Source organism: Salarias fasciatus, chromosome 5, assembly GCF_902148845.1.
Source record: "Salarias fasciatus chromosome 5, fSalaFa1.1, whole genome shotgun sequence".
Classification (NCBI taxonomy): domain Eukaryota; kingdom Metazoa; phylum Chordata; class Actinopteri; order Blenniiformes; family Blenniidae; genus Salarias; species Salarias fasciatus.
Window position 1 is genome coordinate 7,286,006 of NC_043749.1, and position 17,589 is coordinate 7,303,594.

The window sequence follows — 17,589 nt, forward strand, 5'->3', positions numbered from 1 at the left end:
TAACTCTCCCTGGGAAATGCCGTTTAGAGAACAAAAAAAAAAAAAAAAAAAAAAAAGAAAAAGAAAAGTTGAATGGCAACCTTTGCCCTACAGGAAGGGCATGTATGTGGAGTCCCTGGGGGTGGATGAAACATTACCGTTCACAGGCTCCAAAAGCACTGCATGGGTCGTGTGTTCTATCTGTACATGAATGTTTTTGAGGTATTAATTGTATGGGGTGTCGTGACCGTTTCTTCTGATTGCACTGGAAGGAAGTAGCTTTTAAAAACGCACCACAGTATCCTCTTACTAGTCCTGCGTCCCCCGGGGGAAGATATGATGAACCCACACAGCTAAGATCACTCACACACACACACACACAAAAAAAGGAAAAAACAAATCAATATGAATATCAGATCACTGATGCAACCCAGCATTTGGGTTAAAATAAGTCCAGGTGCAGGTGCTACGTATGGCATGGGCTGGTTTTCACCGTGGATTCCGGACACGAGTGATTGTGAACAGGATGTTTGTTTCCCACCTGGTACTTTTACTTCTCTGCCGTTGAAAACAATGTCTGGTATTTCCCCACATTGTGTGCGTGGAGTTATCAACCGATCTGCGCCAAAGGTCAGCTCGTATGGCGACGGGCCACAAAAAAAAAAAAAAATCGGACACAAGCTACTTTCATGTTCATGCATGGGAACCCTGGAAGACAGCTTCACCCCAATGGCTGAATTGGACTCTGCGCCGCGGCAGATCCTCTGTCGTGACAGCTTCTCTCACATCTGTGACCATTAAAATCCATTTAGATGACTCTGAAAGCTGGGCTGTACCAACAGCAGCAGCCTCCATATCATCTGCAGTGTACTTTTTGTTACTTGATCATGATGTACGACTCAGGTTTTACTGTTTTGACTGATGCTTTTTGTTTTTTGTTTTTTTTCTTGAGGATTTCCTTCTGTACTGGTGCAGCGGTTTCAATATAAATGAATTCAGCCGTCACCATGTGCAGGACATGTTTACTCACAATGCAGGACGCTGTGCTGCCCTCTGCAGGAGGGCCGAATCCCCGTGATGCTTGGAACTGATCAACATTCAGACCTCACACTCACTTAGGTTAAAAAAAAGTTTATTATTTCAGCCCTTTCACAAACTAAAAAACTGTTCTCATATAGGCTCATAGGAGATTTTTTATAAGGATTGACGTGAAAATGGGTGACAATGTACATGCAAAGTCACATGAAGGGTTCACAAAAAAGAAAGCCTAGCTCATACATTTGATACACACACGCTCACACCAACACAAAAATTAAACGTACAGCAAGTCCACTGGTGTTGTCGAAAGAAAAAAAAAAAAAAAGGTGAAGTGTCAGGAGACCAGTAACTGCGCTTAAATTAAAGTTCGATTTCCAAGTAAGGCTCGGTGCGGACGAACACGATCGCTGGTTCTCTGTGCAAAAGCAGCGTCGACGCGCTTCTCCACACACCTGACACTCCGACACTTTACTCGAGGAAGCCGTCCAGGGTCATGGGCGTGGCCGTCTTGGATGGAGGCCGCGTCACCTTTTTCCTTTTGGCTTTCATGAGTGGGCGAATCTCAGCCAGAGGAGACTGGAAGGCAGCGCCTGGTCAAGGAACGGCCGGGTTCACTTTCTACTGACAGCCTGTTTGCACATGGAACTCTTCCACGACAATATAGACTTATTAAAATATTTATCAGTCTTTGACCTTAGATACAGCCGTCACCAGTGACTGACTCTAAACTAAGCGTGAACTTGCAGAACAAAAGTGGGAGATGAATTAAGATTGGTATAAAACTTAATTGGCTTTTTCAATGCTTGACTCCACTTGAATGTCTAATCTAATGAGCTTTGACTCCAGTGTAATTGCACTGAAAAATAAGTAGGCAAGTTATCAAGAAAAAGTTAAATCATAAAAGTTAGAAATTTTTTAAAAAATGGCACTGATTGCTTTCCTTAATTAAAATGGCATTTACACTCAAACTATTTCATTTGAAAAGCCTGGTAGTTAGGGATATTTACATAATACTAAATAACCATTAAATTCAAACTTTTAACAGATGAGTTCACATGATTCAGCCTCTTAATCTCAATTAACTCTCTCCGTAGTGTTTACTGGTGCAACATTCCCACAGATCGGAGAGCGAGAGAGAAGCTCTCGGCCGCATTTTTATACTAATACATAGAAAATACTTGGAGAAAAAGTTCATTGATCTTTATAAAGACTGACCTTGAAACATCCTGTCAGGACAGTCAAAGCAACTTTAGAGTTAAATTCAGCCAAATTTAACCTGAGGTCCACATTTTTGGATAAATCTATGTGATGTCCTTTGTTTCAGCTCAAAAAGAAATGGGTACACTTTGGAAACATTTATGTAGAAATCAATGGATTTTTACAAAACCTGAACAATTTGAACATTTTAATGAACGAAAAGGGCGATTTTAACTATAGGGGAATATTTTGATTACGCTTCCAGGTGCAAAATAAAACAAAATGTACAGCAACCCCTCGCTGTAAGGCTTTGAGCTGTAAGATTTCTCGCTTTTACTGCTGATCTCAGTGTTGTGGTGTTTTTACTGCAGTGCAACTCTCAGTGAAAACATTTAAAATAGCACAGGTACTTTCCTGGAAAAGTTCAGTCAGTACCTTCATAATTTATAACTTTTTTTTTTTTTTTAAACTTAGCAATGTCATCCTGCAGCCAGTTTTGGAATACGGGCCTCATAGTTCCACATGCCAGATGACAGAAAGGATACAGGCTGAAAGAATTTAGTCCGTCCTCCTAATCCATCGTAGCCAGTTTGGATCTGAAACAACAAAAAGACAATTCACTCAATAAAAAAAAAGCACTGGAAACATGAGGCGACCGTGTGGTACGTACAGCTCCGGTCTTCCTCTGAGGATCCAGCATGCTACCGAAAGTCTTTTTCCTGAAGAGCAGGGAGTTCCTGAAGAACGGGTCCAAAGCTGAATCTTCCTCTCTCGGCTAAAGTAGCCAGAAAGAAAAAAATTAAAAACCCACAGAACAAATAAAATGTTTCACGATTGTTCACTTATTGCATGATGTGAGACGAGTACAAGCTTACCTTGTTTACCGAGAAAGTTTTATTGTGTTTAGACGGAGTTCTGAAAAAAAATAAATAGAAAATGCTGCATAATAGCCTCTATAAATGTTCATGTGAGCCACATTACAAAACACAGCAGGCAACAAGAAACATACTCAGGAGGATCCAAACGCATCTTCTTCATCTGGACCTGCGTGGCTTTCTTCACTACGTCATCTGGAGTCGTGATGTCAAAGGTCATGTTGAGGTCAATGTCGTCGCTGCCTGTTGGGTGATGAAGGCGGGGCTGCTTCAGGTCCACCGGGGCCGGGCTAGCGGGTAACCACACACACACACACACACACACACACACACACACACACATACGGAGGTGAGACGCTTCAGCCAGGGGAGGCGTCTCAGAGGCCGCCTGGCGATGGAGAGCTGACCTTTCCAAGATGAGCCGGCTGAGGGCTTCGTTCGTCCGCGTCGGCGTGCTCAGAGTCTTCTGGAGGAATTCCACTTTCTTCTTCAGACTCTGGAATAAAGACATGCAGGAATCTCAGCTGCCGACTCACTGTCCACAGAAACCGCGTTTCAGCGTGCCTTACAGAGATCTCTTTGTCGGCGCTGGCCAGGTCGTTCTGGAGCGCCTTCATGTCCTCTTTGGTGTGATTCACCTCCGCTGTAGCTTTCTGCAGCTGAAATGACACAAACCTTTTCTTTAAGACATCCCAGCTCCTCTCTGTGTGTGCTGGCTGACTAATGTTCTCCTACCTTGTTGTTTGAGGAGAGCACTTCTCTCTTCAGCTTCTCACACATCTCATTCGAAGACCTCAGGCTTCCTTTGAGATTATCGTACTCTCTGTGACAGATGGAGATTGAGGCATAGTGGGAACGTGAATTCATGAGTCTCTGTTCACTTTCAGCTTCCCCAAAGGTTTCAATATTCCAGTCTGAAGAAACTGGGCCTCGTGTAACAACATTTTGTATTACTATCATAACTTTCTCTTACTTTATTTCCTACAGTTTGCTCTTAGTGATATGGTCAAAAATTCACCTTGAAGAGACTAAACAATTAAGAGTAAATTACTACCATTTAATATTTAATCACTAAACACAAAATACAGAACAGAGTATTTGATTTATGCTTTGAATTTACAGACATTTCTACATTTCTAATGTAAGGGACATGAAAACAGCTATAAGCTTCTCTCTCTCATTTCATTTATGCATTTTGCCGATAGATTTGTAAAAAACAAAAACATGCACATTAAAGAGCAGAGAGACAAATTCATGCACATCCATTTGTGTTTTGGCACCACAGACAGACCTCCACACCCACCTGCTCACACAGTTCATGTAAGAAACATCAGCTAAATAGAGATGCACCAATAAAATATGATCCAAAGCATCAATATTAAATTCAACTGAATTCCAAATAGGATTTCAAATTTGAATTGCAGAGTTAAACCACATGCATAATAATGCCGCGTGACTCTCCTTAGAATTTTAGAACTCAAAATAACAAAGAATTAAATGCGTCAGCTTTGATTTTATCCACACCAAAGTTTGAAAGGCAAATGAGACATTAGAGGATTAACTGCACACGATTCCTTCATCAGGAATGGAGCCCTTGTGAATTCTATTTTCACCAGAAAGGAGACTAAAAACAATAACCATTTGCCCTGAATCTCTCCTATAAATCAATTGTCATCTCTGTCAACATTATCTAAACTGACACTAATAAGTCTATGACACTTAATTATTATGAAAAATGATTGTGTAACATCGAGGCAGCAAAAACAAAGAAGTGATATCTCAGTACATAAAAGCAGAAAGCGACGCTAACTGTGATCACATTTCTTACTTTTTGAGTGAGATGCAGTAGATGGAGAGCTGCTCCACCGCCGCCTGGCTGACGCCCATATCAGTGACCATGGACTCCACCTCGGCTCTCTGGCCCTGCAACAACACGTCCAGGCTGGACCACAAAACAGGAGTTTGAGTGAGTGAGTGAGTGAGCAACCTGGCTTTGCACACAGAATAAAACAAGAATGGAATTACAATTTTGATACATTTAAAGGCATTTTTATGGAGTGAAGTGGCAGATTAAATGGTAAATAAATCAGATGACAGATTATGTAAGTAAACAGCAACATACCCTTCGAATGTTTTCATTTTCCTCTTAAGTTTCCGAACTTCCTCCTTGGCAACCTGGACCTCATTCTGTTGTGTTTCCAAAAATATCATCTGTTTCTGTGAGAGGAATAAACCATTTTGAAAGTATGATTAGAGCAAGATAGAGTATGAAGACGGCATTAAAGACCATTTAACAGAGAGCGTACTCTGAGGGCAGAACACAGCATCTCCTTTTCCATAATCTCTTTCCGCATACTGTCCATATCTCTTCTCTGCTTCTCCACAGTGTCTTTTAAACTGTCTGCTGCCTTCTGTTTCTCCCGCCAGTCTCGCTCTGCAAATAAACAACAAAAAATAGAGTCAATAGGTGGTGCCTATTTCTCATAAATGAGCATCAGTGTGTCATATTTTATACCTTTAGAGCTCAAAAGGGCCTTTATTCGGTCAAGCTCATTCTGCGAAACATAATGACAAAAAGATGACGCATCCAAACAATGCGATGACAGTAAGTCAGTCTGTGGATTTTAGATCAGGGGTGTCAAACACAGTTCAGCTCAGGAACCACATGTGGCTTAGTTTCATGAGTGGACCAAAGTGGTAAAACCGTACCATAACAGCATTTTGAATTAAACCCTCTTTGTTGTGGCACAACTTTCCGATACAAAATTTTCATATTTTGTTTTTCACAGGAGCATCAGTAATATCTCAGCCCGGGTCTCATCTTATGTTTGACACCCCTGTTCCAGAGTAACACTACACATTAATAACAGTTTGACTGGTGCTGTAAGTCTGATACCTGCAAACTCTCAGGGTCCACTGCTGCCCGATCCGCCTCCTCATTAATGTCAAAGAACAACTTGTTGATGATGTGCCGAGTGCTGACCTACAAACACATCAGAAGAACAACACAGATCACAGCTGGATCTTCTCTCTGTTCGGCAGGAGTGTCTCATTCTGGGCTGATGGTGTTTGGACACTTGGTGACATCTTACCTGTTTCCTGCACTGCGGACAGGTTTTAGTCGGGGCTGACTGAAACCACTGAAGGAGACTGAAGAGAGAGGAAACGCAACAGTCAGCGACAGACTATCTTGATCGGCGATATGGGTTTTTGTAGCTCTCAGACGTTACCATCCATAGTGGAAAGTGTGTCCGCAGTGGATTGCAGCGACGTCACTGGAGTGATCGAAGAAGTCGGAGCAAATCGTACACACTGCTCGGATCGGCATCTTGTCGATTCATTGATCCTTCTGTTTTGAAACCAGAAAACTGCGATTAAAAGGCCACACCACATTCTTCATCTGTGGCTCCTGGGCTTGAACGGAGCCGCTAAAATCGGCTAAAGTCTGACTGACTCAGCTGCACTCATTAGCTTAGCTGCATGTTGATCAGCGCCTCAAGCCTCACTTATCTTTATACTTACCAAAATGGTTCGAAGTTACTGCAGCACCATCCGGAAGTAAACAGATATTCCCGATACTAAGCACGACGTGTTACTTAATCCGGTACGGACAAAACTAACTAACTAACTAACAGACCGCTAACAAAACACGATGAGCAGCGGTCTTTACGCGCTATACGTTCAAACATAAGTCCCACCCCTCGGTGGTGCGTTCATTGCTCCTCGTTCACCCACGCACTGTGCACAATGTCAAATTAGTAACCTGGCATTGTAAATCAACATGGAAATATTCATATGAGTTTACATATAACGCATATTTTGTTTGAAAGAGTTAAAACCGTCACTATAGAATATTACCGTTATTCTTGCAGCATTAAATGTTTTATGAAAAAGTGCAGTCGATCGTCATCACCAGCACAAAGCTTGACTGCCCGAAGTGTCGTGAACACACCACCAAGATCAGCAAACCAAAGCTAAATCAAAACACGAATTATAACATGTGATGTGAAACATTGAACGGTCGGACTTGTCATTAATTTAATATGAAAAAAATATTTTGATGTTTTCGTTCTGTCCAGATGGATATTTCACAAGGACAACGAACTTCTGAAGAAGAGAACTTCATATCCCAGAATTCTACTTCCGCATCGTCCCTGTTAGCTAGCTGCAGAACTGTCACATGAAGACAGCCGCGGAAATGAAAGGTAAGGATTTAGAGATCATTTATTGAGCTATGTGTTCTCTTTGTAAGAATAAACACGTTAAAAAATACCGATTAGCGTCAAATTTCGTTGATTTCCTGCTAAAGTTGGCAATCAAAGTGTCCTTTTAAGTTTTCTGTCAGTAAATCTGGAGCTTCTTTTTGACTCAAACACACAGAAAACAACTGTGCTGTTTGTAGACCTGGAAGTGAAGGTTAAATACTTTGTTCCTGGTTTTGCTAACACATTTAGTGACACTAGGCATTGCTTGGAGTGAAATCCAACTTCATAGCTGAAGCTCAAGGCTTGTACATTGTAATGATAGGCGTATGGGTGGCCATAACACAAATCAGCTGACCTTTGCTCACGCCTCTCTCTATGCTTATGTGTCTGTGTCTCCTGCCAGGTGTGTGCTCCTGTCAGAAACAGCAGTGATGGATGGAGAGGGACAAAGGGCCACTGTGGCCTGGGAAACTGGCACTCTGGCACCGGTGGATCGCCTTCGCACAGAGAGGGCGGACAGTCCCACACCAGGTCTGGTGGAGGGAACTGAACCAGGTGAGCTCCATACAGGTCATAGGATGAATACATTGCAGCCATCAGCAGTGAGAGAATTTGATACTGTGTTGTTTCAGTGAATCTCAGTCAGTTTGTGGCGGTTTGAAAAAAATATTGCGTATCATGCCATCTTGTGGCTCATCCCTCATGGAATCACACTACAGAACATGAACGAGATTTATGTTCGATTAATTAGTGTCTGTATGTTGACTGTAGGTTTGAATGACAGTGAGCGAGAGTGTGTGATTGTCTCTGCATTGGTTCTGTAATGGACTGGAAACCTGTGACCTCCTCTCTTTTCTTTTCATTTTGTTAAATGTACACAAACAGGACACATCAATGTGCAATTTCTATAAAACAACATTCTACTCATAGAGGAACAGATACAGCATAACATATGTTAGCTCATTTTGAATTTGTTGGAAGCAATACATCATTATAAATAAAGTGAATTGAAGTAAAGATGGGCAGTGATGAAGTATTCTGTGAAAAGCTGTGTCCAGAATTGAGAGAAAACTGTTCTTTATGGTGAAAATGGGAAGGCTGGGAAGATCCTACCGTTCTATTACATCATTTCAAAGCTGTTATCTTCTGTGTGCCAAACTTAATATAAACAGAATTTAAGATCAACGGAAAATATCTGCCCTAGAGTGAAACAAAATTTTAAGTTTTTTCTTTAAATGAGAGACACACTGTCCTGCAGACTAAAGAAGAAAGCAATTTTTGTTATTTGCGTACCATCGTTAAACCAGCATCTACAATATGTATGCATGTATAGCTTGGGCTGTTCAAACATCGATTCTGAAATGTATCAAAGTTGTAGACCTAATCGTCTTTTACTTTCACATACTGCATCTATGACTGTAATGCAAATTCACAATAGAAGACGTCAGGTGCAGAATTTTTAAGCCTGCAGTCCAGACTTTTCACCAACAGAAAACACCTGCAGTATCAGACTACTGCAGCAGAATATGATCTTTCATCAGACTAGAATGTGACCACATCCCTCTTTCATACTACAACTACTGGCTGCTCACTTCCCAAATGATTATAGTATAGAATGATTGTTACAAGAAGAGAGGGAACCGAGACAGATGTGTGTTCCAGCTTTTTAGAGATGTTTCATTACCAGTCAAATTTGGAATCGGCTTCACAGTTTTGTGAAATATTAAATTATCTTACATTTAGCATGTGATATTCTGTGTATCTTAAAGAAGTTCAAATAGAATTGCTGACAGTTGTAAGTTATTGTTTCCAATTTTACGTATTGTCCCAACATGTTTGTATTTGGAGTTAAAAAAAAAGTTTTATGTCTCAGTAACTTCCCTGTTGATTGAAACGAGGCATGATTAATACTTCCTATTGAGCTGCGGTAACTCAGAAACACTGCAGCACAGTAACAGAAGTGACTTCTTTTGATGTTGTGAGTGAATGAATGAATTCATCCATTTGACATTTTTGGTGTATTCAGTAGGTGTATTCACACACTGTCTGCTTTTATGAAAAGCTCATGTAAAGAAATGCTGAATATGTTCCCACTTCCTGACTGCATTGGATAAAATGGGCTTTTAAATAAAAATTCTTTCATCATCTAATAAGTGGATAAATGCATTTCATCTGACTTTTTGACTCTTGACTCTCAATGAGGTTATGTGCTTAAAATCTGCAGTGAGAGAATGCCACGTTCTGTCAGATATTACCAGCTTTCCTTGGCTAGAGTTCGATAGTTATATATATGTATGTATATATGTGTCTGTGTGTGTGTGTGTGTGTGTGTGTGTGTGTGTGTGGTGTGTGTGTGTGTGTGTGTGTGTGTGTGTGCAGCTGCACATGCCTGTCATCCCACATCCTGCTTTGACAGATCCAGTCGTGACAGGAGAAATGATGGATCTTAGACCTGATTTTCTCACAACCTAAAATAACCAGAAATGTTTTACGTACTCACGATCAGTTCCCATCTCTGAAATGGATCAAGTCTGACAAAAAAAATGAGAACTATATCTTAGAAAAATTGATCTTAGTGTCGCTCCTAAGTCAAAAGTAATTTTTGATCTCTGATCAAATGAGCATTATTAGACCGACTCATGCAGCCATTAAGGCCTGTTCTTGACCAGAGATCACCTTGATCTCGGCTCACATAGGACAGTGTTTCTTATTTGTCCTTTCTGTTCATTAAATCATTTGTTTGTGCCTCAGCCGTGACATAGGAGACAATTATTTGCAGTTCTTGTTGAAGCATTTAGGGAAGTAGATGTGCTCGAATGGAGGTGTGGCGATAAGAGGATTACAGTATCTGACAAACAAACCAGAAGTCGTCAACTATGTAAAAAACAGAAGTACATAGTGAAACATGGTTATCCATCCATCTTTTATACGTACTTTGCCCTGTTTGTATTTGTAAAGGACTGGAGCTAGTCAGGGGAAGCACACCCTGGACAGGTTCCCAGTCCATCACAGATCCAACAGAATGACAGAATTTACACCTGGGATGTATTTACAGTCACCAGCTCATCTCACACGCATGTTTTTGGACTGCAGGATGGAACCAGAATACCTGGAGAAAACCCTCACACATACAGTGACAACATGAATGTTTCTCCATGTCAAAGCCATTTAAAGGAGCTGACCCCAAAGACGTTTTTTCATATCACCCATCCATCCTTCACCCTGACATTTATCCTTCGTGCAGGTGCTGGTGGGAAGAGTGCCATGTTCGTCCATGCACAGTCCTTTGAGGATCTGACTGCAGAAGCTGAGGAAGAGGCCCTGAGGGGGGCAGAGCTGGACAAATCGGAAGAAGACTGCACGGAGGAGCTGAAGGCGTTGGAGGAGCAGCACAACAATGACTTTTCGTCCGACGGTCGGGCGAAGGAGGAGGACGTGTCCAGCGAGGCCTGGCGGAGCCACCGGAAGCACGTGTTCGTGCTGAGCGAGGCTGGGAAGCCGATCTACACCCGCTACGGCACAGAGGAGGCTCTGTCCAGCACCATGGGGGTGATGATGGCCCTCGTTTCCTTTGTGGAGGCTGAGAAGAACATCATCCGCTCCATTCACGCAGGTCAGAATATACACTGGAGGAATTTCGTGCCTCTTAAATACAGACTTTAACTTGTGCGAACATGTCTGCTAGATGGCTGTAAGGTGGTGTTCCTCACGAAGAGTCCCCTGGTTCTGGTGGGCGTGTCTCGGACCTGCCAGTCAGACAGAGAGCTGCTGCGGGAGTTGCAGTACATCTACTACCAGATCGTCAGCCTGCTCACGCTCACACAGCTCAACCACATCTTCCAGCACAAGCAGAACTACGACCTGCGCCGCCTGCTGGCCGGCTCCGAGTACCTCACCGACAACCTGCTGCGGCGGCTGGACCGAGACCCGGGCCTGCTCCTGAGCGCCGTCACCTGCCTGCCGCTGGCCAGCTCGGCCCGGGACGTGGTGTCGTCCAGCCTGCAGGCCGCCAAGGCCAAGAGCCTGGTGTTCTCCATCCTGCTGGCGGGCGACCGCCTCGTCACCCTGGTCAGGAAGAAAGACCAGGTTCTGCACCACATGGACCTGCACCTGGTCTTCAACCTGGTGGGCTCCTCCTCGTCCTTCAGAGAGGGCGAAGGTTGGACGCCCATCTGTCTGCCGAAGTTCAACACGGCGGGGTTCTTCCACGCTCACATCTCCTACCTGGAGCCTGCGTCTGAGCTCTGCCTCATCCTGGTCTCCACGGACCGGGAGGACTTCTTTAACATGTCCGACTGCAAGCGGCGCTTCCTGGAGAGGCTGAGTAAGCGCAGCGCCTACCAGACGCTCAAGGACGCCCTGAAGTGTCCCAGCTACTCCGTGGCTCAGGTCGGCATCCCAGAGCTCAGGCACTTCCTGTACAAATCCAAGAGCTCGGGGTTGTACACCAGGTGGGCGTCTCCATGCCGATTGTGTGACTTTTTTCAGCCTCGTATTTGTATCTTCCCTTTTTAATCCAAGAGATTAACAGCTCATTAACAAAATCTCAGCTCGAAACTATTGAAACAGCTCATGTCAGGTTATATTTCAGTTTTCTTCTGATAGTTTTAACCTTTTCCTGTGTTCTTCCAGTCCAGAGTTTCCTGTCGTGTACGAGTCTGATGAAGAGCAGGAAAGACTGATGGGATTGTACCAGGACCTTCACAGCTGCTTGCACCACCCGACCAGACCTCTGCGCTCCTTCTACCGCTGCAGTGAGACCGAGAACCTGCTGGCTTGGGTCAGTCTGGATGAGGACATGAAATAATAATCATCAGCCTGCTGCTACTGCTATACGTTGTGAAATCAGGGATTGATTTATTTTTGGGGAATTTGCCCGTGCACTGTAAAGTATGCAGACAGGCGCAGCGCGTGGCCCACAGGCCGCCACTTGCCCATGGCTGATTTAGAGTTTCCACCTAACCAAACACACACCTTGGATTGTGGGAGGAAGTCAGGGCACATGACGTAAACCCAGGCATGCACAAGGAAAACACACGATTTAATGTAATCACAAAAATCTATATTTTCTGATTATATACACTCATGAAGATTCAATAAGATAAGATGTTTGCATTCAGTGAGAAGTTTAGATGTGTGCTTGAGGTGAAACCACATATTAGAAGAGATCATAGTCAACTACCTTCAATGCTAAAAGAATAAGAGGATAAATAATGAGCAGGTTTGGAAATACTGTTTTTAGTGTGATCATCATTTAGTACCATGGACCATTGGCTCTGACAGCGCAGCTTTGCCAAAACAGAAGCCACACAGGAAGCCCTTTGAATGAGGAGATAACAGACGAGCGGTGGCTCCCGAGGGCTCATGGGTAAAATGAAAATACTTGAAAACATCGCCTGCTCTGATGAGTCTCACTGATATCTGCCAAGACGTGTGCATGTCACCAGAGTGGGATGCAAATTACATGAAAGCGTTGATCCATCCGGGCTGGAAGCAACACCTCGGTCCTCAGCTGGTGGTAGAATGATGTGAGGGGGTTTTTGGCTCTCTGGGCCCATCAGCCCCAGCAGGACTTCAGTTAAAAACCCCCGTCTAAGCAGGGGTGCCCATGCTCTTTTTTGACTTGCAAGCTACTTTTAAAGAGACGGAATTACCAATTCATGTCATTTCAAATAATTATGAACATTTGTGGATTAGTTTCTTTGAAAGTAGACAAGACACAGATTTTCCGAGTGTTTAGTTGTTTATTATCCTCTTGTTTATCACCAACTCTTAAAATTTTTGGGTGAAACTTCCTGTCAAACAGACTCCATCACCCCTGAGCTGAAAATGGCTTTTACTAGCAATACTAATCTTTCTTGTGTAATGTTTTTTTTATTGCACAAATTGCCCATTGACTTTAAGAGAAAGAGAAAGCAGCAATTGATATTAGTAACTATGATGATTAAAAATTCCATTCAGGATCCAAATAAGATAAAAATGAAATAGAAGAAAAACTGTAAAGAAGTTAAATGTATGAAAGTGAAATTAATAAATGAATAAATCAAGGTGACAAGATCAGAGCTTGACTGTATGAGTGAGCTGTCGATTCAGCCGCACTTTAACAAGTGTTACACAATATTAGTGCTTTAAGTGAACTTCAGTGAGAAACAAACAGGTGATTCCTCCTTTCAACCATCTCCAGGAATGATCCCAGATTTTCCAGGATTTAATCAATCACATTATTTTCAAAGGCACGTCACCTTCCCCCCCACCTGTTTGATCTACATCTAGATTCTAGAGTGTTTTTGTTGATGTCTTCTTCCTCTGGGGGCCCTTTCAGATGAATACACCCCACAGCAACAACTCACTACTTTCTTTAACATCACAGTAAGTTCGCTGGACTTAAATGACCTCTGCAGCCTCCAGATCTGAAACCAAATAGCAAACAGCCCTCAAATCCGCACCGACGGCGAGATTCAGCCGCGTTACTATGGATCAAAACCTCTCAGGAATGTTTCCAGCACCTTGTTGAATTATGCCACGAGGAATTAAGGCGGTTCTGTGGGCAAAACTCAGCACTTGCAGGGTGTAACTAATAAGAGGCTAATAAAGAGCTACAGACTATAAATAAGTGTTCCATCTATAAATAATCCAAAGAAGAGGGCGTGTACCGCGACTCAATTAGTCGTTATGCCGTCGCACCAGGTTAGTGATCGCGGCTTCAGTGATTGACAGTGATGCTTAGAGTCACTTTGTTTCTGTTTGTGTTGAATCTGAGCCTCACACAACCTTTTCCATGCCTCCCGCCTTGTCTCGCATTCTTTCCCTGCAGGTGACAAGCGGCTTCGAGCTCTACCTCTGCTTCAGCCCGCTGGCGACCAAGGCCCTGGCCGTCTCCGCCGTGAACAAACTGCTGAAGTGGATCAGGAAGGAGGAGGATCGCCTCTTCATCTTGAGCCCTCTGACATACTGAGCCGCCGCCGCCGCCGCCGCCGCCGCCTTCTCTGTCCTCCCGAAGCTGGAGGCGGCATGTTGAACGCCTGCCGTCCCGGTGCTAGTGTCACAGCGGCTCAAGGCTAAACGTTTCTCGCTCGTTGGTCATCTGATTTAAAGTAACACTAAGGAACTTTCAGTTTCCGTTGATTTTGGCGGCGCCAGTGGACAAAAGCGGTAGTGTTTTGCCTAAAGGAATACTACAGTTCCCATGAGGCCTAGTGCGTGACGTCGTAAAATGCTGCTCCCGGTGGCGTGCTGTCAGACTGAACTCGCCTACATTTGTTTCCAGTGGCTGTGTGAAGGACGGATAGCGACGAGGTCATGAATCTAATGGTGGCTAAACAATATTATATCATAATGTGACGCATGCCGTGTGCTGGGTTCCTACCACCCTCCTCACAGTTTCTTAGTCCAAGTGAAAGCAATACTGACGCCCTCAGCCCGTGACAGAGGGGTCATTCAACCCATTGTAAGTCGATGTATCATCACAAAAGATATTAAAATGTTTTATTAAGGTTGAAAAGTTCCTTAGTGTCGCTTTAATACCCAGGTGGGGTAGACAGTGCAGTTCGGAGAAACTGGTGAAGTATTTTAGCAGGCTAGATTTTTATGAATTTTAATTTGAGCAACAGCAGATGGAATTGGAAGCAGCACTGCGAACGATGCTTCTGAAGATCTGTCGTAAAGGATAGTTTTACTGCAAGAGAGCTATTATACCTTTAAAAAAAAATAACGCTGTTTGTCTTTTTTTTAACGCTATGAACTTGGTTCTTGATAATGAAGAACTCAATTAGATATAAGAAAAAAAACTGGAAATTGTTCAAGAGCTGCTGTAGATTATGTTCTCTTGTTGTTCAACATGCTGGCGAAGCATCTACATTCCAGTTGTGTTTTCACGACTCTATGAACCATTGCCATTTTACCTCTATGCACTTTGTTTATGCTAAAGAGCACTCCAGGAGAACGACTGTGACCTGTGTACTGCTGTCAGTGGTGTGTGTGTCGACATGTACCGTTAATGTCTGTATCGAGGAGCATAAATGAAAACCCCTTTAACATTCCAGCGGCCGTCAGCTCTGATGTTTTAGGTGTAGTTTGACGATTGATATCAAATGAGTTGTGTCTAATCACGAGCTGTCCTTTGTGTTTCATGGGGTCCTGTTTTACTCAAGGGTTGCCAAGTTGCCACATCTCCCTCCACTAATCATGCCTTAACTAATATCATTGTGCAAAGCCCACACAGAGATTTGCAGCAGCTGCATATTTGGCAGCTGCAAAATTATATCTGAACAAATAAAAGACTAAGCAAACAAATTAATGGGGTTCTGTGTTTTCTTTGGGTCTCATTCCCACTGCAGACACTGAGTCTGTGTTTATCTTGTGACAGCCATCATGTTTGAGGCCTTGCTGATACACATGCTGATCTGTTGCCTAAACAAAGACAACTTGGAAGTTGGAGCATGACAGAAATAGCAATAAGGAAGGGTACATAAAATATATTGTGCTTAACTGCTATTACTGTCGCATGAACTAATTCAATTACAAGTCCTTAAAGCTTTAATTAACTTTTAATCAGATTTAATTTCAATTCCAGGCATTATTTTCAATGCAATTGAATAAGATTTAAGGCATATTTCTTTGATAAATCCATCTTCTGTCTCTTTATTTAGTTCTGGGTCTTGGGGCGACTGGGAATTATTCATCAATCTGAGTGAAGACAAGTTACCATATACAGTATGCCCAGGGAGAGCTACTCACTGAAAGGCTGGGGTAATCTCTCTATGAGTCCAGTGCACCATTATGCTGCGTTAATCAGAATTTTTTAATTAAAAAAATACACATGGATAAACAGATGTAGAGAAATCATGAATTTTCTGTTTCAAAAAACTCAAACACGTTTTTAAATTATGGACACAGCAGTGAATTGACATTTTTAAATGGCAAAATAGATTACAGGGCTTTAATTTTCCATTCTGGTGATGAGAAAAAGAAAAGAAAAAAGAAAAAAAGTTCAAATAAAAGTAAAAGTTATCTAAATGTTGCACAAAGCTGCGCGTAATCCGCGCGCCGCCGGTTATTGGCGCGGCCGCTGTTTGTGAGTCTGTGGCGCACAGAGAGGGAGGAGCGAGCGCGAGCTGCTACCCGGGAGCGACTCACTGGCGGAGAGGTGCCTCAAACCCTGTCCCAAACCAACAACGAACACAAGCAGGGTTTCAATTTTATTTTTTTAAAAAACTTTCTCCCAAGTTCACAGGAGGAAGCGTCCACCCCTCCTTCGCTAATCTTCTCTCACCTTCACAAGGAAGACAAGCGGCGTGTGATATTTCCCCTGGGAGGACCGACCTGGACAGGTAAGCTCTCATGGACACTTCTGAGAACCAAAATCAAACAAAAAAAGAGGTAGTCAGTATATTAGCTTACCAATGGTCCACAATCACTACCAAATAATTAAACTTGCTTTCAGTTTTTTTTTTGTTTTTTTTCTGTTAAATTTGAGAGAAAACGAAACAAGGTGTGATCATTGCTGCGTGGGATGATCTCGGAATATCACTTCTAATGATCCTCTAATGTCCTTTATGAGATTTACGAGCACTGACTAACTCTCATTGTTTATCGGAGTTATCAGAGTGAGATGTCTCAACATCTAACCTTTCAGGTTCCTCGCAGCTGCTGAAACCAGGTGACACTTCTGTGATGAGAGCCAAGGTGCTCTGGCATCCTTCCAGCAGAGTTCTAGCAGACTGTCTGAGTACCTAAAGAGATGTGTAAATATGGAGATGGGAAACACACAGGGAAAAGATAAAAATGACAAGAGGCAAAAACACACCTGTTGGCCATGATAATGCTTCTGTGCAACATCGATTAGTAGTTCTGAATCTGAACAAAGCTGCTTTGATATTTTGAGGTAAATCTTAATCCACTGAATAATGGCTATTCAGACAGTAGGATGAAGTTCTCTCAAAGTAAAGTCAAAGACACAGACGCGTTCAGGTGACTCCATCGTAGCTGGAATGTTTTTCCTGCCACTGCTGAAACAATGTGTCCCCAGGGTGAAATATGTGTTGATCATTGAGTGCAAAGCAAATTGTATCTGCGAGTTTGTACACTAATTATGTCAAAGGGGGTTGAGTTTTTTTTTCGTTACTGCAGCCAAAGTCTCCTTGACATTGATCTCTTATAGTTGTGCTTTGATCTGTTATAAATCAGTCCAAGTGGACGATGCTGATGCTTCTTTTAGCACAAGCCTGGATGCTGGCTCGCAGCAGTGAATGGAAACTCAACCCTCAACTTCAACCATTTGCTTTATTAACCATGAA

General features: G+C 42.9%; 2 protein-coding genes across 2 annotated transcripts; one reads left to right on the plus strand and one right to left on the minus strand.

The window, feature by feature from the left end:
• Window positions 1-1,154: 1,154 nt before the first annotated feature.
• Window positions 1,155-6,746, minus strand: traip (TRAF-interacting protein). The gene is made up of 16 exons (XM_030092102.1): window positions 6,612-6,746; window positions 6,320-6,438; window positions 6,182-6,239; window positions 5,986-6,072; window positions 5,605-5,644; window positions 5,396-5,523; window positions 5,212-5,306; window positions 4,918-5,031; window positions 3,825-3,912; window positions 3,659-3,748; window positions 3,497-3,585; window positions 3,224-3,379; window positions 3,090-3,129; window positions 2,885-2,989; window positions 2,760-2,810; window positions 1,155-1,593 (listed from the first exon to the last, which is right to left on the minus strand). The coding sequence occupies exons 2-16, from the start codon at window positions 6,415-6,417 to the stop codon at window positions 1,486-1,488; spliced, it is 1,347 nt and encodes a 448-aa protein (XP_029947962.1). The 5' UTR covers window positions 6,418-6,438; window positions 6,612-6,746; the 3' UTR covers window positions 1,155-1,485.
• A 497-nt stretch (window positions 6,747-7,243) lies between these two features.
• Window positions 7,244-14,504, plus strand: mon1a (MON1 secretory trafficking family member A). The gene is made up of 6 exons (XM_030092725.1): window positions 7,244-7,294; window positions 7,698-7,849; window positions 10,539-10,907; window positions 10,980-11,745; window positions 11,927-12,074; window positions 14,109-14,504. Exons 2-6 carry the CDS (start codon window positions 7,726-7,728, stop codon window positions 14,247-14,249), a joined length of 1,548 nt encoding a protein of 515 aa, XP_029948585.1. The 5' UTR covers window positions 7,244-7,294; window positions 7,698-7,725; the 3' UTR covers window positions 14,250-14,504.
• The last annotated feature ends 3,085 nt before the right edge of the window (window positions 14,505-17,589 follow it).

Excerpts from the sequence above, each read along its gene's own strand:
- traip (XM_030092102.1), bottom strand. The coding sequence starts at position 6,417 with ATGCCGATCCGAGCAGTGTGTACGATTTGCTCCGACTTCTTCGATCAC. Across the intron at positions 3,749-3,824 it reads TGCTCTCCTCAAACAACAAG|CTGCAGAAAGCTACAGCGGA; the intron begins GTAGGAGAACAT and ends GTGTCATTTCAG. Across the intron at positions 3,380-3,496 it reads AGCCGGCTCATCTTGGAAAG|CCCGGCCCCGGTGGACCTGA; the intron begins GTCAGCTCTCCA and ends GTTACCCGCTAG.
- mon1a (XM_030092725.1), top strand. The coding sequence starts at position 7,726 with ATGGATGGAGAGGGACAAAGGGCCACTGTGGCCTGGGAAACTGGCACT. Across the intron at positions 10,908-10,979 it reads CATCCGCTCCATTCACGCAG|ATGGCTGTAAGGTGGTGTTC; the intron begins GTCAGAATATAC and ends CATGTCTGCTAG. Across the intron at positions 12,075-14,108 it reads CCGAGAACCTGCTGGCTTGG|GTGACAAGCGGCTTCGAGCT; the intron begins GTCAGTCTGGAT and ends CTTTCCCTGCAG.